Source organism: Musa acuminata, chromosome BXJ2-8, assembly GCF_036884655.1.
Source record: "Musa acuminata AAA Group cultivar baxijiao chromosome BXJ2-8, Cavendish_Baxijiao_AAA, whole genome shotgun sequence".
Classification (NCBI taxonomy): Eukaryota; Viridiplantae; Streptophyta; class Magnoliopsida; order Zingiberales; family Musaceae; genus Musa; species Musa acuminata.
In genome coordinates this window covers 2,518,561-2,542,479 of record NC_088345.1, presented here as the reverse complement: position 1 = coordinate 2,542,479, position 23,919 = coordinate 2,518,561, and the positions used below count along the sequence as shown (strand labels likewise).

The following is a 23,919-nucleotide window of genomic DNA, read 5'->3' as shown; positions in this document are numbered from 1 at the left end:
CGGCCTCCCGAGCCATCCGAAACATGTCCGAGCGGTGGTTGGTGGAGGCGGGTCTCAGCCCGGTGTCTCTAGGTATACCCCTCGGGGCGATTTTTAGGGATTCTCTTTTCGCTCATGGGTTGCTTGCTTAACTGTTTGCTGTTTTTGGCTTTTCCTTGCAGAGATGGTGCGTCTCGAGGCCCTTCGAGGGGTAGAAACTCCTGTGGCTGTGTCGGGCCGCTCGCCTCCTGTCACTAGGGCGGGAGCAAGGGAGGCCCTCGTGGACGTCGAGGCCGGTCAGCCTAGGAAGAAGGCGCGGGTGCTTTCGAGCGACGGTCCTAAGGTGGTCACGGCCTCAACGGGAGGTGTTGTGGTACCGGCAATGGGGGCCGAGGGCGTAGTGGCGCCGGCGGACCCTGCCGCGGGGAGTCAGGCGGAGGGCGAGGCTGGTCCGAGTGGGCATGTGGCAACGGAGGCGCCTCGCCAGCCGTCCATTCGCGAGCTCCTTCGTCTTCCGCTCGGGGGAGAGGGCGAGCTTTACTTGGCGCGGGAGGTGGGCGCTCTTCCGCGCGGCGCGGCTACTGATCCGTTAGTCGGCCGGTGGGACGGTCTCACCCGGGGTAGCCGGGTGTGGGCCGATGGTGATTGCGCGGCCAGGTTCGTCCGCGGAGGGCTGCATCCCGACATAGCTCGGGATTTGTACACTTTATCTTCCGAGACTCTGCTCAGCAAGTCCGCCAAGTCGCTGTTGTGGGTAAGTGTTGTCTCGTCCTTCTGCCTATGCGTTTTAGGACGCCTGATTTTGACCTCTTTCCTTCTCTAGGGTAACCATTACGCCGCCGCGCTGATGGATCGCGTCCGTGATGCGGGACGGGTCATCACCGCCCTGAGTAGCCGTAATGCCGAGCTCCGGAAGCAGGCGGACGAAGCTCGGGTTGGGGTGGGCCCTGAGGCTATCGCAGTAGCCGAGCAGCGCGCTTCGGATCTGGAGGTGGAGGCGGTGCGCCTTCGGTCGGAGCTCCAAGCATCCACGGAGCGGTTCGCGGAGCTCCAGATGCGGCTGGAGACGTCCGAGGGGCGTAACACGGAGCTTCAGTCGAGCCTGAGAGCGTCGGTGGCCGAGGCTCGTTCGGCGAGGGCGGACTCCCTTGAGCTGCTCCGTCGTCTTGAGGAGTCGCGGGCCGAGGCGCGGGGAGCCTCGGAGGCTCTTGATGCCGAGATCCGCTAGAGGCCGGGGAGGGACAAGAAGTTGATCGAGGATTACAAAGGCTCCCTGGGATTCCAGCTCGGCCTTGTTCGGACCGGGCGGGTTTCCTATGAGTACGGGTATCGGGTTGCCCTTGCTCATTTCAAGGTGCGTAACCCCGGCTCGGAGGTTGTGGAGGATCCCTTTGGTTCCTTCCCCGAGGACCTGGATGTGGGGATGCCATCGGATGTTCCTTTTGACGACAGCCCGGGTGCCCCTGAGGGGTGATGATCCTTGTATTTTCGTAAACCGCTTTTTTGAATGAACGTGTTTTTTTTTCCTTCGAGTGGGTTGTCTGCGTCTCGGTCCGGCTCCATCTTTAGCCGGATTTTTCTTTACGGGAAGTATTTTTTGAGATTTTGGGCGTTCCAGGTCCTTGGCAGGGGATGACCTGTCATTGTGGTGAGTCGGAATGTTCCGATTCTGATGACTTCGGCTACCCGGTATGGGCCTTCCCAGTTTGGGGCTAACTTGCCTCGTGCCTTGGTCGGGTCGCTGACCTCGGTCCTTCGCAGGACCAGGTCGCCTAGTTTGATGGGTCGGGGTCGCACCCTTCGGTTGTAAATCTTTGCGACCACCCTTTTGTACGAAAGGGCTCTTACATGTGCGTTGGCGCGCCGTTCTTCCAGCAGATCGAGGGCTGCTCGAAGTCCTTCATTCGAAGCCTCCTCGTTGTAGCTTTGTGTTCGGAGGGTGGTGATGGCTACTTCAGGTGGCAGGACAGCCTCCGTTCCGAACGCGAGGCTGTAAGGGGATTCTCCGGTTGCGGTTTTGGGGGTAGTGCGCAGCGACCACAACACGCTGGGGAGTTCGTCTGTCCAGGTCGATTGGGCCGCGGTCACTCTTCTTTTGAGTCCATCCAGGACGGACCGGTTGAGTAAGCGTCCATAAAAGAGAGTCGAGCGTGACCGGTCGTTGCGTCAACTAGCTGGTCGATCTTCGGGAGGGGGTAGCAGTCTTTAGGGCATGCGTCGTTGAGACTGGTGTAGTCAACACACATCCTCCAGTTTCCATTGTGTTTCTTCACGAGGACTACATTGGACAGCCACTGGGGATATTTGGTTTCTTCTATGAAGCCTGCGCCCAGGAGCCGGTCCACCTCCTCTTGTATTGCACGCTGTCGGTCAGGGGCCTGGCGCCGGGCCTTTTGTTTTACCGGGCGGGCGTCAGGCGGGATGTTGAGGTGGTGCTCCGCAACCTCTGGGTCGACTCCCGTCATGTCCGATGGGGACCAGGCGAAGACGTCGGCATTATCCCGTAGGAGGCCGATGAGTTGCTCCTGTTCTTGCTCAGGTATTTCTGATCCGATCTTCACGGTGCGGTCTGGTCGGGCTTCTGCCAAGGGAATGTCGACGGTGGACCCCGTCGGCTGGGGATGAGGAGTCAGTTTCTTTGCTTCCCGCGGATCCGCCAGGGGTGACTTGGGCCTGGTTTTCTTGCCCAATGATACGACGGTAAGGTAGCACCGCCGGGATTCTTGGGGGCTTCCCGTGGCTTCACCGACTCCGTCGTGAGTCGGGAATTTGATGGTCCGGTAGTAGGTCGAGACGACCGCTCTGACTTTGTTGAGGGTTGGTCGACCGAGTATGGCATTGTAAGCGATAGGGAGGTCGACCACCAGGAAAGTGGTCATCACCGTCTTCGACCTCGGCGGGGTCCCCAGAGTCAAGGGCAAAGTAATGGCCCCCAAGGGCGATATTGAATCTCTCATAAAACCGGTGAGCGCTGAGCACATCGGGCTTAGGCTTCTCCTGGCCAAGCCTAGCTTCTGAAAGGCGTCGAGGTAAAGTATGTCGGCCGAGCTCCCCGTGTCGACCATGATCCTCCTCATATGTGCGTTGGCCACCCTGGCGGATATTACCAGGGCGTCGTCGTGGTCGGGTTGCTCGGCAGCTCCGGTTGGGAAGGTAATCTCGGGCTCCGGCTCATGCCCCGAGGCTTCGGGGACGGCTTGAGCATACGCCTTCCTGCCTGATGCAGAGCCTCCTCCTGATGCGGGACCCCCGGCTATCACATCGATGTGCCGCTCGACGGGGCCCTCCGGGCGAGGAGACCGTTCTTTGTTCGGCCGGAGGTACTGGCCGAGGTGTCCCCTGAGGATAAGCTCCTCGATTTGTTTCTTCAATTCATAGCATTGCTCGGTGTCGTGCCCGTGCTACCGATGAAATCGTCAATTACTTGATCGGTCCGCAAGCTCCCGCGGGTTCCTCATCGGGTGAGGGTCCTTGAGCAGCCCTTTCCCCTTCTCGTGTAGGAATATCTCAGTCCGGGACGAATTCAAGGCAGGAAGAGGGGGCCTTGGGTCAGGTCTGTCCAACTTTCGCCGAGAGGCGGCGGGTTGTGGCTATTGGGGTGTCTCCAACTTAACCTTTTTGTGTTCCTCCCGCCTTCCAGCCATCCAAGTCTCCGCGGCGATAAATTAACTAGCACGCTGGAGCATCTCGGGAACCACGGCGGGGGGTTGCTCCACGAGCGACCAGAAGAATCTGGAGGGTCGGAGGCCTGTCATGAATGCCTGCATCAAGAAAGAGGGGTGAGCGTCCGACAGTCCATGGATTTGGGTCGTAAATCGGTTCACAAAATGGGAGAGGGGCTCGTCCTCCTTCTGATTGAGCCCAAGGAGCAACGCCATGGACGGCTTGGGTCGGGCGTACGCCAGAAAGTTAAGCTGAAAATCTTTGGCGAGCTGGTCGAAGGAGTCGACGGTTCCTGGCTTCAAGCCGCTGTACCATGTGCGGGCCGGCCCTTGCAGAGTCGTGGGGAATGCCCTACACATCAGGGCGTCGGAAGTCCCGAATAATGCCATCTGGGAGCGGAAGGCGGCTACGTGGTCTGTCGGGTCGGTGGCGCCGTCGTACGCATCCAGGGAGGGAAGGCGGAAGTGCGACGGGATCGCCTGCTCTTGTATCTCGGGGGTGAACGGAGATCCTTGGCGGGTGTCCACCCCGGGCTCTCCTTTTGACTTGCGGACTTCCTGTTGTACCTCGTCAAGCCTTTGACTGACAAGGCGTAACTGAGCCCGCAGGGCGTTAGTCGAATCGGCGGTCGGAGCGTCGGGCTCGGGTCGACTCGACGTGTTTTCTGCTTCTCGGCTCCCCGGCCGAGTTGCGGGGTTTCGAGGTGAGATGGGGAGCTCAGGGAGTGGTGCGTGAGTCTGGACAAGGGTCTCCTGTTGTGGCGAAGGCCGGGTCGCGTGCGGAGGGGTCCATTGGGAGACGATGGTCCGGATCACGCTGGTTAGAGTCCGGACCTAATGGGCGAGGTCATGAAAAGCCTCGGGTGATATTGACGACGGGCCAGCAGGCGCACCGTCGGCAGGTGTCAAGCCTGGGTCATTGAACAATTGCCAGTAGCGTTCCGCTACCGCCGCAGGGCATTCGTCGCGGGCTCCGTCCTGTGGGGGGTGTTCCCCCGAGGCAGGGAACCTAGCGGTTGAGGATTCGCCGAGGTGGACTCGCTGGTCACCTGACATCTAGGACCCTCCTTCTAGCGCCAATCTGTTACGGTAAGTAACTTTTCGAGCCGTGGCCTCGGGGCCGACGCGGCTGGTTCTGGGGTCCGGATGTCGAGGATCTCATGCGACGTTCCTCGGGGTTCTTCCTGCGGTCGGGCACCGTGGTTCGGGTCAAGAAGAAGCTCCTGGGAAGAGGCGACGCCGTCTTCGTACCTGCACACAAGTCGGGTCGAGGTGCTCGACTCGACTCCTCCGATGGTCGAGTCAGAGAAGAATGTGGAGGTTTTTGGAGGAAGAGAAGTAGAGGTGCCTTTTTTGTGTGTCCGTTGTCCCTTTGTCCTCAGGACCCTGGGGTATTTATAGAGGAGGTTGGATATTACCAGACGTGCCCGTTAACAGGGGCAGGACAGTACCTCCGGTGACGTCTGACATTGCCATTGGGGCTGCGTGGGAGGCCAAGCGGCTGCAGGGTATGGCGAGCCTCGGTCGGTGTGCTCCTGAGCCTCGACTGAGCGCACGAGGTCAAAGCTGAAGTGATTGACTGAGAACCGGTGACGTCGGCAAATGTCGAGTTGTCAGGGCTTTCCCCCCCCGGGCAGTGTGTCCACCAGACGTGCTGACATGTTAAATCGCCATTTTTACCCCTATCAGAAGGTACAAGCAAACTTTGCTTTCTCTTGATAGAAATAGTGTTTCTTCTCTTCTACCATGTCCATGCACGCTTGTCATCGGAATGGGCCGCAGTCCCATGGTCTCTCTTCTACTCCCGTCACGTCTGCTCTTCTAAACATGCAGCTTCCTTAAAAGATGGAGAATACAGAGAACACACCTCTGTTGACTTGTTCTTGCTGCTGACGTTGCATTGGTTGCAGAAATAATCGAAATATTCTCATTAAATAAAGGAAGTTGTCATTGTTGATCGTCAAGTCGTTGTAGTATAGTGGTGAGTATTCCCGCCTGTCACGCGGGTGACCCGGGTTCGATCCCCGGCAACGGCGTTTTTTTTTGTAAGATAACGAATTGATATTTTTGCCAACTTACTACTATTGAACGTCAGCCATCACTACTGTCAGGAGTACCAGCCTGCCCCCTTGCAAGGGGGCAAGCTGCTCCAGATGATGTCACGCACCTCGGAATTAATATCCTGCAAAAGCCCCCTTGCAGGGGGGCAAGCTGCTCCAGATGATGTCACGCACCTCGGAATTAATATCCTGCAAAAGCCAAGTCCAACATGCTACGCCATCACTACTGTCAGGAGTACCAGTCTGCCCGCTTACAGGGGACAGCTCAGGAAGTAGAATGCTTCCCTATAAATACCTCAGAGTTCTAAACGAACAAGGGGGGGCACCACTTCACCAAAACTCCTCTCCCAATCACTGACTTGATCGTCGGAGGGGTCGGGCCGAATCGCCGACCCGACCTGTATGCAGGTACTCGATCGAAGCTGACCCAACCCGACGTCGTGGGACTTTCCAGCCAGACCCCCCGCAATTGGTCGCCACAAAATCCCGAGTGGAGCCACGCCTGATCCTCGCCAACCCGACCTGTGTGCAGGTACTCGATCGAAGCTGACCCAACCCGGCGTCGTGGGACTTTCCAGCCAGACCCCCCGCAATCGGCCGCCACAAAATCCCGAGTGGAGCCACGCCTGATCCCCGCCATTCGGACCCCTGGACCAACCGCGTCGACCCCGAGGTCACGGCTAATAAAGTTATTTACCATAACAGATTGACGCTAGAAGGAGGGCCCGGAATGATGGTACATTAGCCTTCTCCTTGGTTGCTCCACTACAGCCGACCTGCACCAGTAGCAGCGACTTCTGGGGCTGGTCTCGGCTCCTCGACCCCACGCGCGCGTCCAGCCCGCGCGCCTCGGCCCCTCGGCCCCTCGGCCCCACGGCGCAACCTGTTGCCTCGGTCCCATGCGCGGCCAGCCCGCGCTAGCAGCCCGGCTGACGGTGCAGCCCGCTGCCTCGACTCCTCGACCCCATGCACGACCGCCCGCCTCAGCTGCTCGGCTGACGGCGCAGCCTGCTGCCTCGGCCCCATGCACGGTCTGCCCGCTTGGGCCGAGCACCTCGGCCACACACTGCCGAGATCCACCTCGGTGCAGCCTGTCCGCCTGTGTCATGCTGCTCGGCTGCATGGTGCCCGAGACCACGTCCGCGCGTCCTGCCCGCCTACGCCGTACTACTCGGTCGCATGACCCTCGCGACCACGCATGCGCGGTCTGCTTGCCTGCATCGTGCTCCTCGGTGGAATGATGCCCGAGACCACACCTGCGCGGCCTGCCCGCCTGCGTCGTGCTCCTCGCTCCCTTCATCCCCGAGACACACCTGCGCGACCAGCCCGCCTGCGTCATGCTCCTTGGATCCGTGTTCCCGAGACACACCAGCACGGCCAGCCCGCCTGCTACGTGCCCCTCGGCTCCATACTCCCCGGACACGTCCGCTCGTCCAGCCTGCCAGCGCCGAGCTCCTCGGCCATATTCACTGCCAAGTCCATCTCAGGGCGGCTTGCCCACCTGGGTCACGTCCCTCGGCCGTAGCCTACTTGCGCCGAGCTTCTCGGCGATACGCTCCCGAGTTCACCTCAACGCGGTCTGCCCGCCTGAGCGGTGTCCCTTGGCTGCACCGTCGAGATGCACCTCAGCGCGGTCTGCCCGCCTGAATCGAGTCCCCCAGCTTTCTGTCATATCCCTCGGCCATAGACGGCCGAGCCCACCTCAGCGCGGCCTGCCCGCCTGCGCGGCAGCCCGCTTGCGTCGTGCTTCTCGGCTCTTCGGCTTTATGCCACCTGGGACACACCTGCGCGGTCAGCCTGCCTGCGTCGTGCTCCTCGGCTCTTCGGCTTTACGCCACCCAGGACACACCTGCGCGGTCAACCCGCTTGTCTCGTGCTCCTCGGCTCTTCGGCTTTACGCCACCCGAGACCACGCCTGCGCGGCCAGCCCTCCTACGTCGTGCTCCTCGGCTCTTCGGCTTTACGCCACCCGGGACACACCTGCGCGGTCAACCTGCCTGCGTCGTGCTCCTCGGCTCTTCGGCCACCCGAGAGGAGGACGCTTGACCTCCTTCACCCTCTCCTAAGGATCTGCAAGGAAACAGGGATATACGATCTTCCTAGGTAACACAATCTACTCTATACGCAGTTTTGAGTTTCGCGGATTTTGCGCACCAATCTTCGCACGACGACAAACATCTTTTTGGGAATCGGGGATTTTGTTTTCTTGTTCTTCCGCTGCGCATGTGATGTCGCCCCAATGATTTCCCAATAGTGGTATCAGAGCCAGGTTGTTCGTGCGAATGATTGATTTTAAACTGCGTGTGTTGTGTTTAGAAAGAATTTAGACGTCAAAATCGTTGACGCAAAAGCGAGGAAGGGCAGCAACTATTGCATGCCTGCAACCACCTGCAGCGGCGCCGCAGCCTCAGCCAGGCAGCACAGCGCCGGCGCATGCGCAAGCGCTGTGCTTGCAGCAGGCTTGCGGCCGGCGGGGCTGGCAGCCCGCGGGTAGAGGTGCCTGCGGCCGCTGAGCCCGCGGGCAGAGGCGCCGCGGGGCAGCAGCGCGGGCTGAGGCACCGCAGGGCAGCGGCGCCTGTGGCCGCTGCTCCCACGGGCAAAAACCCCGCAGGGGCGCCAACCTGCAGGGGCAGCACCGCCTACGGGTGTTGCCCCGCCTGCAGAACTGCCCGCGGAGGCGGCGACGCCCGCGGGGGCGCCCACCTGCAGCGGCAGCACCGCCAGCGGGCGTGCCGCCTGCAGGCGAGGGCAGCCCCCCGCCCCTCGCCGCACCGGCCGCCACCTGCAGGGTGGCGGCGGCGGCGGCAGCAGCAAAGGGTAATAGGGTATTAGGTTTTTCTAGGCAAAAGACAGTTTTGCCCCTCGGAATTTGAGAAATTCCAGTTTCTGTCTTTTGTCCAAATTACGAAAATACCCCTATAAATTTAGAAATTCCTTACATGATCCTGATTTCAAAAAATATTAATTAATTAAAAGGTTTAGTTGATTATTATTTTTATTATTATCTAGTAGTCCTACATGATGATTATTTATACATATGATGTATGATATGTGAACGGATGATCATGGACCGTGTGATGTGTGTACTTGTGATTATTATTATTGAGGTCTGCGAGCCTCCATTATATTTCTCGTTTATTGTCGGGCCTGCGTGCCTATGATTAAGTTGTAATCACATGAGGAGGCGCAGCGGAAGCGTGGATGCGATAGCGGGACCCACGAGACGGACGATCGTGATGCATGAAGATGCATCAAGATGTCGACGGAACCGACGAGGACGAGATGGACGATCACGAGGCATGGAGATGCACCGTTGCACACATAGATCTTGATGTGAGTGATTAGGCCTACTGGCTCGGGCCTAATCACATTAGGTGGGCCTAATCACATTAGGTTGTGGTCCATGATCATCTGGTGTAATTGATTATACACATACTAGATAAGTATACATATTTGCATGCGACGTAGATATATATTAAATATGTATATGTGTGACAAGTCATATTAGGAGACCAAATCTTAGAAACATCTCTCGATAATATTAAGTTGGTAAACGTGAGGCAATTAGATTGACCCATGTGGCCTTCCATCGTTATGAGTAGGAACCGATTCCCGGTGTAGGTTGAGTTGGTCGAGTCCCTCGAGACTCACCTATATCGCGATTCGCTATCTTGCTTACGACATAGAGATGTCACCGGTGACCTGAGGGCATGGTATACTTGGTTGAGTCCCTCGAGGGTATATCATCAAATCAGACTCATCTTGTAACGAAGGTGTTGACTTAACCGAGCATCATGGTTGGTCGAGTCTCTCGAGGCCATGGTGATTCGGAGGCTGAACAGGACGGGAATCACAAGGAGTTGTGATCGGTAAGAGTTGCCTACCTTTTAGGCTTAGTGTGATTGGTCGAGTCCCTCGAGGTTACACTAAGACGCTGATTGGATCCTGATCCCCACTAGAAGTCTGCCGGAGACTTCCGTTTCACGTGCTGAGGGTGTCGCGTGACTCGTTAGTAAAATAGTGGGAGCATATTAAGATAGAAGTTCATATCTTGATAGTTTATTTCTTGCAAAATCTGCATGTTATTCATTTCTGCTGCATCTTTATTTTCAGAAAATGTCGCTTTCAAATCCCTTACGTGGCATACTTGATGTTAACCGCCTCACTGGTCCAAATTATACGGATTGGCTCCGTAACTTGAGAATTGTTCTCACAACGGAGAAAATCGTGTACGTCCTTGATACAGTGATGCCTACGCCCAAAGAAGGGGCAAGCGAGGATGGGATCGCTCGTTACGTGAAGTACATTGATGACTCCACTCTTGCTCAGTACTATATGTTGGGCTCTATGACTCCTGAGTTACAGAGACAACATGAAAAGATGGATGCCAGATCCATTCTCCTACATGTCCGTAAATTGTTTGAGGAACAGGGAAGGACTCAGCGATATGAGATATCCAAGAGCCTCTTCCGCGCTAGGATGACTGAGGGGACACCGGTTCAGAACCATGTCCTAAAGATGATTGAGTGGATAGAGAAACTCACAGGTCTAGGAATGGTCCTAGAGGATAACTTGTGTGTGGACATTGTGCTTCAGTTCCTACCATATTCCTTTTCATAGTTCATAATAAATTTTAATATGAACAAGCTTGAGGTGACTCTCCCAGAGCTTCTCAATATGTTGTGGGAGGCAGAGAGTACTATTAAGAAAGAGAAGCCAGTTCTTTACACTAGTGAGACCAGAAAGAAAAGGAAAGCAGAAAGGTCCCTTAAGAAGGGAAAGGGCAAGGGCAAACCAGGTAAAGCAAAGGTTGCTAAGAAAGACCCAACAAAGGACAAAGGCCAGTGCTTCCACTGTGGTAAAGATGAGCACTGGAAGAGAAACTGCAAAGAGTACCTTGCAGAAAGGGCAAAACAAAAGCTTGATGAAGCTTCAGGTACATTCATGATCAGTCTCCATTTGTCAGACTTTTATGATAACACATGGGTATTAGATACCGGTAGTGCTTATCATATATGCAATTCGTTGCAGGTTATGGCAAGGCCTAGGAGACTAGAGAGAGGCGAGATGGACCTCAAGAAGGGTAATGGAGCAAAAGTTACTGTATTAACTGTTGGCGAGGTCGCCCTACATCTGCCCAGTGGAGCTTTTATTGCATTAGATGCATGCTATTTTGTTCCTTCTATTATCAAAAACATTATCTCCATTTCATGTTTAACAGTTAGTGGATATAAATTTGTTTTTGAGAACAATGGTTGTTCGATATTATTATATGATAAGATCATCACGAAAGGAACATTGCATAATGGTTTATTTATGTTAGACACCACTCCATATATCATGAATGCAAATGTGTCCAAAAGGAAACGAGATGAGTTGAACAGTGCATACCTGTGGCATTGTAGGCTAGTCACATCCATGAAAGAAGGATTCAAAAGTTGCTAAATGATGGATATCTAGATCCATTCGACTATGTGTCATATGCAACTTGTGAGCCTTGTATTCGTGGAAAACTGACCAACTCTCTATTTAGTGGAACTGGAGAGAGAGCCACTGAGTTGTTGGAACTCATACATAGTGATGTATGTGGACCCATGTCAACTCATGCCATTGGAGGTTACTCCTACTTCATTACATTTACTGATGATTTCTCAAGGTATGGATATGTGTACTTAATGAAGTACAAGTCCGAGGCCTTTGAGAAATTCAGAGAGTATAAGAATGAGGTGGAGAACTAGACTGGAAAGAGTATCAAAACTTTTCGATCAGATCGAGGATGTGAGTACTTAAGTATAGAGTTTACTCAGTTTCTCAAGGACCATGGGATATTAGCCCAATGGACACCTCCTTATACACCTTAACTTAATGGTGTCTTTGGAAGGAGGAATCGTACGTTATTAGATATGGTACGGTCCATGATGAGTTTCGCTGACCTACCCATCTTATTCTAGGGATATGCCCTAGAGACTGCAGCTTACCTTCTGAACAGAGTTCTAACTAAGTCGGTAGTGTCTACACCATATGAGATATGGAAAGGGAAGAAGCCTGATCTTAAGGTTGTTAAGATTTGGGGCTGCCCTGCCCACATTAAAAGACACAACCCCGATAAGTTAAAATCAAGGACAGAGCAATGTAAATTTGTGGGATACCCCAAGGAAACTTGTGGGTATTATTTCTATCATCTCGAGGAACAAAAGGTCTTTGTAGCTAAGAGGGCAGTGTTCCTTGAGAAGGAACACATTCTTGGCGGACACAATGGGAGAATGATAGAGTTGAGCGAGGTTGGAGAACCAAGCTTAAGCACCACTCTACAGCCCAAGTCTGTTCAGGTACCTAATACACAAGTTTTAACTTTACGCAGGTTTGATATCACATCCTCCTGAGAGATATGTGGGACATATTAGAGGAGAGGATGTTGAGGATATTGATCCTCAGACCTACGAGGAGGCTATTATGAGTATAGACTCCGGGAAGTGGTAAGAAGCCATGAATTCTGAGATGGATTCTATGTACTCTAATAAGGTTTGGAACCTAGTTGATGCGCCCGAAGGTATTATACCCATCGGTTGCAAATGGATCTTTAAGAAAAAAATCGGAGTAGATGGAAAGGTAGAGACCTAGAAAGCAAGGCTAGTGGCTAAGGGGTATCGTCAAAGGCAAGATGTTGACTACGACGAAACCTTCTCACCCGTAGCAATGCTAAAATCCATCAAAATTCTACTGACTATTGCAGCACACTATGATTATGAGATCTGGCAGATGGATGTGAAAACCGCATTCCTTAATGGGAACCTCGAGGAGGAGGTGTATATGATGCAACCTGAGGGATACGTGTCCAAGAACTGCCCAGATCAGGTGTGTAGGTTGCTTAGATTCATTTAAGGACTAAAGCAAACTTCCCGAAGTTGGAACATAAGATTTGATGAGGCAATCAAATCTTATGACTTCGTTAAGAACGAAAATGAGCCTTGTGTGTACAGAAAGATAAGTGGGAGCACTATCACCTTTTTGGTGTTATATGTGGATGACATCCTCATCATTGGGAATGATATAAGAATGCTATCCACAGTAAAGACTTGGTTATCTAGACACTTCTCCATAAAGGACTTAGGGGAAGCATCATATATCTTGGGGATTAGAATCTATAGAGATAGATCTAAGAGGATGCTTGGCTTGTCCCAGTCTAGGTACATAGAAACCATTGTCAAAAGTTTTGGCATGGAAAATTCCAAGAAAGGGCGAACATGGATATGATACCTTATGCCTCAGGAATAGGGTCTATCATGTATGTCATGCTATGTACTAGGCCTGATATAGCGCATGCTCTGAGTGTCACGAGCAGGTATCAGGCGGATCTAGGCTTGGAGCACTGGAAAGTAGTAAAGTGTATCCTTAAGTACTTGAGAAGGACTAAGGATCTTTTACTAGTATATAAAGGTAATAACCTTAAGGTTGAAGGCTACACTGACTCAAGTTTTCAGTCTGATGTCGATGATAGCAAGTCGAATTCAAGGTATGTGTACACCTTGAATGGAGGAGCAGTGTGCTGGAAGAGTTCCAAGCAAGATACTACTGCTGACTCGACCACAGAGGCGGAGTATATTGCTGCATCAGATGCAGCAAAAGAGGGAGTCTAGGTGAAGATGTTCATCACAGATTTGGGAGTCGTTCCGAATAGCGAGAAGTCGACTTCCTTATATTGCGACAACTATGAGGCGATTACTCAAATAAGGGAACCTGGGTCTCATCAGAAGTGTTCTGAGGAGGTTCCAGCTTATCAGAGAGATCGTAACCCGAGGAGATGTAGCAGTGGAAAGAGTTCCATCCGAAGATAACATTGCAGATCCACTGACAAAGTCGTTGTCTCATTTTGTCTTTGAGCGTCACAGGGGTCTGATGGGGATCAGACATATAAGTGATTGGTTTTAGGTCAAGTGGGAGATTGCTAGTCATAGGTGCCCAGCAAGCCAATCACGTGAGTGATGGCACGTGTGACTTGATACAGAATCTTTTTGCTTATTATATTTTGTCGTATATCACTTTATAACTATTGCATATGTGCATATATATATTGTGATGTCCTTGGATTTGTGCAATGGGAATCAGATCGTGATGAGATCACGATAATGAGATCAATTCACCTTTAAACACATATCCTAAATAATCCCGGTCATAGGTTACTCGAGAGGGACATCGTGATAACCGGACAGACTGGTGTGCTGTATACCCGTCCATATGATGGATGCAACTAGTCTCATAGCTGCTTGTGTAGGGACACTAGGGATACAGTACATGTGCTCATTGGAGAATGAGTTCACTGATTGATCCGCTTACGGAATGCTGGATGGTTGATGATGCCTTATTATCAAACAGCGATTCCGTAGTCCTAGTGGTGTATCTAGTCCTTAGACTTGAGACACCAAGGATGTCCTGTATGAGTGCTCCACTCTTTGATACCAGACTTATAGGTTTGGCTGTCCCAGATCTAGTACAGTTGGTCATTGGGAGTGGTAGTCGACCTTACGAAGGCTATTGAGTGTCAATAGAGGATCATCCACTCTCGGCGTCATGAGAGGAATATCCCATATGTTCTTGCTCAGACAAATCCCTAGCTAGGGTCATTCGGGTTGAGAGAGAAAGAGTTCTCCGGGAGAATCCGATTAGAGCAAGACTCGAGTAGAAACCGTATGGGTCTGACAACACCATGCTTGATATACGGTCTCTGGGATATTAGATGGATGAGGGACTATAGGTACACGGTAACTGAGGACAGACGGGTCCAATGGAATGGATTCCTCTGTATCGTTTGGGGACTACAGCGTAGTGGCCTAGTACGTCCGTAGTCGATGAGTCAAGTGAATTATTATAAAGATAATAATTCACTGAGTTAGAAGGAGTTCTAACAGGTATGACTCACGGCCAGCTCGATATTGAGCCTAGAGAGTCACACACATATGGTAGGTATTGCGACGAATAGAGGTTCTGATATGAGATATCCGATGGAGCCCTTGTCTTATTGATTGCAGATCCAATACCCACTAGGGGAGGACCCATTAGGGTTTGACAGGGGACCTCTATAAATAGGAGGGATTTAGAGCCTTATAGGCTAGAGTCTTTGCTTACCTTTCCTATTCTCCTCTCCCTCTCCACCTCAGAGCAGGCCTGGAGTTTTGAGGAGCGTCGTCGCAACCCTACTGTGTGGATCACCGCTAGAGAGGATGACGCTTGACCTCCTTCACCCTCTCCTAAGGATCTGCAAGGAAACAGGGATATACGATCTCCCTAGTAACATAATCTACTCTATACGCAGTTTTAAGTTTCGCGGATTTTGCGCACCAATCTTCGCACGACGACAAACATATTTTTGGGAATCGGGGATTTTGTTTTCTTGTTCTTCTGCTGCGCATGTGATGTCGCCCCCATGATTTCCCAACACATTAATATCCTGCAAAAGCCAAGTCCAACACGCTACGCCATCGCTACTGTCAGGAGTACCAGCCTGCCCCCTGCAAGCGGGCAGCTCAGGAAGTAGAATGCTTCCCTATAAATAACCCAGAGTTCTAAACGAACAAGGGGGGCACCACTTCACCAAAACTCCTCTCCCAATCATTGACTTGATCGTCGGAGGGGTCGGGCCGAACCGCCGACCCGACCTGTGTGCAGGTACTCGATCGAAGCTGACCCAACCCGGCGTAGTGGGACTTTCCAGCCAGACCCCCCGCAATCGGCCGCCACAAAATCCCGAGTGGAGCCACACCTGATCCCCTCCATTCGGACGCCTGGACCAACCGCGTCGACCCCGAGGTCACGACTAATAAAGTTATTTACCATAACAACTATAACATCATTTAATCTTGTAAGAACATTCAAATCAAGAGTCCATTGCAACATAAATCCTGTGAACTTAGGAATCAAGTAAACACCAACATTACGGTATTGCATACGCTGCAATTCCCACTATTATCTTCATTATTACGACGCTCGACAAACTGCACTACCGAAACGGAGAAACTTCTCGATCCACATATTCATGTGGAAATCACGGCCTCAGTGTTGGGCGACTTCAGCAAGTGAGACGAACTCGGAGACATGCTGGAGGAGCCCGTCGGTGCCGACTTCGCAGTAATCGAAGTTGTCGTGGCGAGAGACGACGCATGCAGAGACTGGCTCACATCAATCCACGGCGTGTAGTACATGGGCACCGGCATCTTGGGGGGAAGCTCCGGCAGTGGAGTCTCGAGATTGAGCGCGTTGATGGCCTGTCGGATCGATGGCCGCATGTTGTAATCCGGATGAGCACACCATAACCCTACCACCATCAAGCACTCCATCTGCGTCTCGTCGAAGTCGCCGTTGAGCCTCGCGTCTGCTGCTTCCAGGATCGTTCTTCGTCCGTAGAGCTCCCAAACCCATTCCACCAGTATTTCCTTGCCCGGGTCCTTCTCCTTGAGTTCCACTGGCCTTCGACCGCATGCGATCTCCAACGCGACGATGCCGAAGCTGTAAACGTCCGACTCTTTGCTGGGTTTGCCGGTGTAGAAGCATTCGGGGGCGATGTAGACTCTCGTGCCGGCCAAGTCCGTCGTATGCAAGTTGCGATCGTGGTCGACGAGCCGGGCGAGCCCGAAATCTCCCAGCGTGGCGTTGAACGCGGAGTCCAGCATGATGTTGCTGGGCTTGACGTCGCGGTGCATCACGCACTGCTCCCACTCCTCGTGCAGATAGAGCAGAGCAGAGGCGAGGCCCAGCGCTATCTTGTGCCGCGCCGGCCACCCCAGACCTGCTGCGGGGCTGTACAGATAGGAATCGAGGCTTCCGTTGGGGATGAACTCGTAGACGAGCAAAAATTCTCCGCGGTCATGGCACCAGCCCACCAGCTGCACCAGGTTCCGGTGCCTCAGCCGGCTTATGATCTTGACCTCGGAGACGTACTCCTTCCTTCCCTGTCGCGACTCCCGAGAGACCCTCTTAATGGCCACATCAAGCTTCAGATCTTTCAAGTGACCTCTGTAGACCGACCCGAATCCTCCCTCCCCTAGCTTACCCTCGTCGGAGAAGTTCCTCGTTGCACGGGCCAGCTCTTTGTACGCGAATCTCTTTGGCCCTCTGTTTCCCATGAAATCATCATCCGTGGTTTGATCCAAATCCATGTCCTCTTCACGATCTGCTGCATTCCTGCCACGGGACTTCCTCCTCCGCCTCCACAGAACGAACAACAGCAAGCCCGGCATGGTCATCAGAGCCCCTGCTCCGATCACCAAACCGACTATGAGCCCCGTCTTGCTCTTACTTTTCGCTGCATCCGATGCTGTCGGAGCCGTCGGCGGCGGAATGCTTCTTGGTTGCAGACTCGGGCTGAATGACCACGATAGAACGGCATGCGTCTCGGTCACCTGACCAGTGGCCGCCGAGAAGCCTACGGTAACGTTTGCCGGTAGGTGATCCCGCAGATCGATGATGTAGTGGAGGACGGAATCACCAGAGATAACAGGGTTGTCGGCATAAGTGAGGAAGACGCTCAGATTAAGAGTGATGGCGTCGTAGCTCACCCATGCATTCGCCAGCCTCCCAGTCTTGAGACTGCCGTTCCAGCTCGCAACCTTCTGTGAGACGATCGAGTTGACATCGATCCCAACGTGGTGGTCGTCCACATCCCATTGGTTTTGGTAGGTGTCGAACTCGACCGCCACCGTCGGGACAGTAGAATTCAAGGAGACTCCTTCGAAGATGCCGAGAGGGGCACCGTAGGAATCGGGGAGGAGGGGAGAATGATACGGCGCCATGAAGAACGCGAGGCCATCGCCGGACGGTGAAGTATTCGAAGAGTTACGGATGATGAAGGAAAAATGGGTGGTGAAATCGGACATCGCCTTGGTGCGAGCATCCCACAGGAGCAGCGGCTCTCGGTACACCGCTCTTCCCACGTTGTAGAAGATGGTGTCGTTGGTGAGCTGAATGCCATCGGTGCTGTTCCAGGTTGCATTGCCTTGCAGCTCGATTCCGGAGCGACTTGCGGGATCAAGAAAAGAGAGATTGAAGGAGAGGCAGGTTGCCGAAGGGACAACGATCCACAAGCAAAAGAGAGCAGACAACATGCTGCTGGATCGATGAACCACCATGGCTAGCTACCACAACGACCAACACAGATCAGATGGCTGCTGCTGCTGCTGCTACCACCACGAGATCTGCAGGGGGGCTGATTGCCGAGAAGAAGGCTGCTAAATCTTGCTCTACAACAACCCCCGAAGTGTTGACTGAAACTAGTCGTCAACGCTTTGCGCATGGGGAGACATCATGTTAATGACACTGTCACAATTCTTACGGACAAGACATGAGCGGCTGACATTGCAGGTTCGATCAAACCCTCGGAAACACGACATTGAAGTCGTCAAGGGGAATAAACGCGGATCAAATTAACCTAAATTTCACAAAAATGGCCTCGTAGGATGTTTTCTTCCTTCAAAAAAAGGTCATCGGTTGCATCACAAGCAGCATATCTTTTAACCTTTCGACCAGGAAAATTAGAGTTATGCTGCATCTATGGGCGCCTGCCATAAAGTCATCACTGATTCTCCTGTTAGTTGGGTTCTGCATAGACTGGAGAGGGCGAGAGACAGAGAGAATAATTGACGAGCAGGAAACAACAAAGAAACTTCTTCAAAGACTAAAACTAGTGTCTTCTGCTGAACAGGACCTGGACAATTCTTCCTGTAGAAGGATGCAAAGTAATGGACGAGGAAAAATCCTTGACATATGAGGTGGGAAATTTATGGAATGTAGACACGTCTTTTCATCCTTGACATTTGCAGGGAAAAAACAATAGAAATCGACATCAATTTGAGGGGACATTTGCAGGGAACCGGTCCAAATGACTAGACTTTCGAGTCACCTGGCCAGGTCAACAAAATAAAAGCTTCATTCATACGGCTTATGGTGGTCGATGGCCTCATAATCCGAAAAGAAGTGATTGAAATCAGCGATATATTCAAGCTAACATCTAATATAAAATAATAAAATATTAAATAATAATAAATAAAATAATTATGTGTTAAGTTATTCGTGTGCACTTACGACGAGTAATATATATAGTGATATCCATGGATCTGGATAATAGGTATCGGATCGTAATAAAATCACGATAATGAGATCGATTCATCTTTAAAACAGACTATAAATAATTCCAATCATAAGTTACTCGAGAAGTACATTGAGATAATCGGACAAATAAGTGTACTATATACTCATCCATACGATGGAGGTGGCTGGTCTCATTAGAGAATAAGTTCACTAATTGATCCGTTCACAAAATGCTCGATGATTCATGATGCCTTATGTTAGAACCTTTGCGAATTCTAAGCTTGGGGTTGATCTCTTTAGGGGATAGACTTATTAAAAGAGAATGAATACATGACTATTTATAATGCTTCTAAACTCCAACTGGACTCTTACTCAAGACTCATACTCAATTAGGATTTCTACTCAAGACTCCTACTTCTAACCAACTCCTAATGTTTCTCTAAGAAGTAACCTCCAAACTAATCCTATCCTTAGCTGGCATCTTCATGATCTTTAATAGAGGTCAGCTAGGTTGATTTTACATGAATGTCCCTTTCAATGAAACTCAATTATGACTCTCCTAGCTAGAGTCTGAACAATTTATTATCAGATAATGATTCTATCATCCTAGTGGTGTATCTGGTCCTTAGGCTTAAGAAACTAAAGATGTCTTATATGAGTACTCAACTCTTTGATACCGAACTTATAGGTTTGAAAGTTGTAGATCTAACATAACCGATCATCGGGAGTGACAACTAACCTTACGAGAGCTATTAAGTGTCAGTAGATAATCAACCACTCTCAGTATTATAAGAGAAATATCTCATGTATCCTTGCTCAAATAAATTCTTGGCCAAGGTCATTCGGATTGAGAGATAAAAAAGTTCTCTGTGAGAATCTGATTAGAGCGAGACTCGAGGAGAAACTATATGGGTCTGATAGTACCATGCCCAATATATGGTCTTTAGAATATTAGATGGATGATGGACTATAAGTACATGATAACTGAGGATAAATAGGTTCAAAAGATTGGATTTCCCTGTATTATCTGGGGACTACAACGTAGTCGCCTAATACGTCCGCAATCGATGAGTCGAGTGAATTATTATGAAGATAATAATTAATTGAGTTAGAAATAATTTTAACATGTATGACTCACGGCCAGTTCGATATTGGGCCTAGAATGTCACACACATATGATAAGTATTGCGACAAGTAGAGGTTCGAATATGAGATATCCGCCGAAGCCCCTATCTTATTGGATATCTATTGAGCCCCTAAATTATTATATCCTATAGATGAGATCCAATAAGAGCTAATAAGATATTATTGGATAGAGACTCACTAATCTTAAATGTTTGGATAATTTGATAGAGATCCAATACCTAATAGGGGAAGATCTATTGGGGTTAAGTTGATAAGGGGCCTCTATAAATAGGAGGGAACCAAAGGGCCATAGGTTGGGTTCTTTTTGGAGGCCACCTCTTATTATCCTCTCTCCCTCTCTGCCTTAACTTGCAGCCTCTATTTGGGACTTGTGGACAGTAAAAGAAGGGGCTGCCCCTTCTTGATTGCATGGTACACGCTACGAGGAGGATTGTGTAGCGATTTGAGGAACGTCTTCGCAACACCTGTCATGTAGATTACCGCTAAAGAGGAGGATAGTTGACCTCATTTGTCCTCTCCCACAGATCTACATGAATTCAAGGATATATGATCTCCCTATGTATATAGTAACCAAGGATAGATAAGTCTAAAGATTTGGATTCTCTTGTATTATCTGGGGACTATGGCATAATGGCCTAGTACGTCCGCAATTGATGAGTCAAGTGAATTATTATGAAAATAATAATCCAATCAGCCAGAAAAAGTTCTGACAGGTATGACTCATGGTCAGCTCGATATTGGGCCTAAAGGGTCACACATATATTGTAGGTGTTGCGACAAGTAAATGTTCGGATATAAGATGTCCGCTAGAGCTCTTATCTTATTGGATATCCAATGAGTCCATAAATTATTGGATCCTATGGATGAGATCCAATAAGAGCCAATGAGAGATTATTAGATAGAGATCCACTAATCTAAGAGGCTTGGGTAGTTGGAAGAAGATCTAGTACCTAATAGGGCAAAGGCCATAGGCTGAGTATTCTTGGTGCCACCTCCTATTTCTTTTCCCTTCTCCTCAACTAATAGGTGTGAAGATTTGGGTAGCGATTCGAGAAGTGTCTTCGCAGCCTCTACCATATGGATCACCACTACAAAGAAAGGCACTTGACCTCATTTATCCTCTCCCATAGATCTGTATAGTTTTGGGGATATATGATCTCCCTAGGTAACACAACTATCTCACACGTGATTTTTAGTTTGCTGGGTTTTTATGCACCAATTTTCATACGATGACGAATACCTTTTGGAAAATCTGAGATTTTTGTTTTCTATTTTTCCACTATGTATGTGATGTCACCCCTATATTTTTCTACAGTGGTATCAGAGCCAGGTTGTTCGTGCAAAGGAATAGTTTTGAACTACGTGTATTGTGTTTTAGAAAAGCTTTTGACATCAAAATCATTGACGTAGAAGAAAGAAAGAGCAACAATTGTTTCTGCCCTTGGCTGTCATCTGCGTGCAGGCAGGCGGCATAGCGCCCGCAGGTAGGTCGCCTGCGTTCAGGCACTATGCAAGCGACGTAGCACAACAACTATGCAAGTGTAGCAACTATTGCTGCACGTAGTTGTAGACGCAAGCTCAGTAACTGTTATTGCGCACAGACATTATGCAAGCACCGTTGCCCCTTGCGGGCACAACTCCTGTGGGCAAACTGACCACAACATTGATCGTAACCTACAGTAGCACCCGCCCGTCTACACACCACCCGTAGGTGACACCCTCACCCCATGTAGATGCCACCATCGGCGGGGTGGTGGCGGTCATAATGCAGTGGCAGGTGAAGGTAGTAGAGATTTCTAGATAAAAGATAGTTTTGCCCCCTCATAATTTTAAATTTTCATGGTCTATCCTTTACGTACAAATTACTTAAATACCCATCATAATTCATAAAATTCCCTACATGTCTCAAATTTTAGAAAAATATTAGTTAATTAAAAATTTTAATTAACTATTATTATTTCTCTAGTAGTCCTATATGATATGTACATGTGATGTATGATGTGGACGGATAATCATAGACAGTGTGATGTGATGTATGTGTGTGATGTGATTATGATCATTATTATTATAGGGGTCTGCAAGCCTCTAATTTTTTTCTCGTTTATTATTGTGCTTACGTGCTTATGATTAAGTTGTAATTACATAAGGAGGCATAGTGGGAGCATGAAGGCGATAGTATGATCCATGAGGCTGAGACGAACAATTGCCACGTATAGAGATGTGTCGAGATGCCGACAGAACTGGAGATGACGAGATGGATGATCACAAGACATGAAGATACGTCGCTACACACATAGATCCTGATGTAAGTGATCAGGCCTGCTAGCTCACGCCTGATCATATTAGGATGTGATCTATGATCATCTAGTGCGATTACTTGTATACTTACTAGATATGTACATATTTTTTCATGCAATGTAGATATATATTAAATATATATATGTGTGACACATCATAGGAGACCGAATAAAAATCTAGACACAAGCCGAGGTCGGGAGGGAGATTTCCCGACACAAGCTTAAGTTAGTATCGAGTGAAGTAAGAGGGAGTTAAATACTTGAAGTCCTCCTCTGGCATTGGTCAGGAAGTTGGCTTTTATACATACGAAGAGGGGCCAGCCATACATGGTCCATTAATGGTTGCCGACTTTTGGGACGATTAGTTTATACCTTACGGACGAGCCTCGAGCAACTTGTATGAACCTACGATGTATGACGCCACTCCGAGCTCTTCATAATGGCCCAACGGTGTTTGACCTTGACCTATACAGACCGTGTCATGTGGCGGCGCTTCAAGCTTTCTAGAACAACTTTATAGTATTTAGCGCCGACTTGTGCGGCGCCTAGCAACTCGAGGGCATGTTGTTGCCCCTATCTTATTGGATATGAGATATCCGTTAGAACCCCTATTTTATTGGATATCCAATAAGCCCATAAATTATTAGATCATCATATAGATAAGATTCAATAAGAGCTAATGAGAGATTATTGGATAGAGATGCACTTGTTGAGAAATCTGGGGCCGACATCACATATGCAGTGGAAGAACAAGAAAATAAAATCCCCTATTCCCAAAGAGATGTTCATCGTCGTGCAAAAATTGGTGCGCAAAATCCGCGAAACTTAAAACTGCATACAGAATAGATTGTGTTACCTAGGGAGATCGTATATCCCAGTTTCCTTACAGATCTTTAGGAGAGGGTGAAGGAGGTCAAGCGTCTTCCTCTCTAGCGGTGATCCACACAGTAGGGCTACGACGACGCTCCTCAAAACTCCAGGCCTGCTCTGAGGTGGAGAGGGGGAGGAGAATATGAGAGGCAAGTAAAAGCTCTAGCATATGAGTATCTGAATCTCTCATATATATAGAGGCCCCATGTCAAAACCTAATGGATCCTCCCCTAGTGGGTATTGGATCTGCATCCAATTACCCAAGCCTTTTAGATTAGCGGATCTCTATCCAATAATATCTTATTGTCTCTTATTGGATCTCATCCATGGGATCCTATAATTTAGGGGCTTATTGGATATCCAATAAGATAGGGGCTCCGGCGGATATCTCATATCCGAACCTCTACTCATCGCAATGCCTACCATATGTGTGTGACCCTCTAGGCCCAATATCGAGCTGGCCGTGAGTTATACCTGTCAGAACTTCTTCTAACTTAGTGAATTATTATCTCTGTAATAATTCACTCGACTCATCGACTACGGATGTACTAGGCCACTACGCCGTAGTTCCCAGACGATACAGGGGAATCCAATCTATTGGACTTGTCTATCCTCATTTACATTTGCAGCTCGGCCAAACAGTGCCCGAGTTGTGCACCTTGGCCAAACAGTGCCTCAATGGTGTACCTCGACCAAATAGTGCTTCAATGGTGCACCTCGGCCAAACAGTGCATCAGTTGTGCACCTCGACCAAATAGTGACTCAATGGTGCACCTCAGTCAAATAGTGCCCAAGTTGTGCACCTCGACCAAACAGTACTCGAGTTGT

At 50.1% G+C, this 23,919-nt stretch overlaps 1 protein-coding gene and 1 non-coding gene across 2 annotated transcripts; one reads left to right on the top strand and one right to left on the bottom strand.

The window, feature by feature from the left end:
• Positions 1-5,605: 5,605 nt before the first annotated feature.
• TRNAD-GUC (transfer RNA aspartic acid (anticodon GUC)) lies at positions 5,606-5,677 on the top strand. Its single transcript has one exon. It is a non-coding gene; the product is annotated as a tRNA-Asp (tRNA).
• Positions 5,678-15,555: 9,878 nt separating this feature from the next.
• LOC135618642 (L-type lectin-domain containing receptor kinase IX.1-like) lies at positions 15,556-17,975 on the bottom strand. Its single transcript, XM_065119702.1, has one exon. The coding sequence runs from the start codon at positions 17,818-17,820 to the stop codon at positions 15,730-15,732; it is 2,091 nt and encodes a 696-aa protein (XP_064975774.1). The 5' UTR covers positions 17,821-17,975; the 3' UTR covers positions 15,556-15,729.
• Between the last annotated feature and the right edge of the window lie 5,944 nt (positions 17,976-23,919).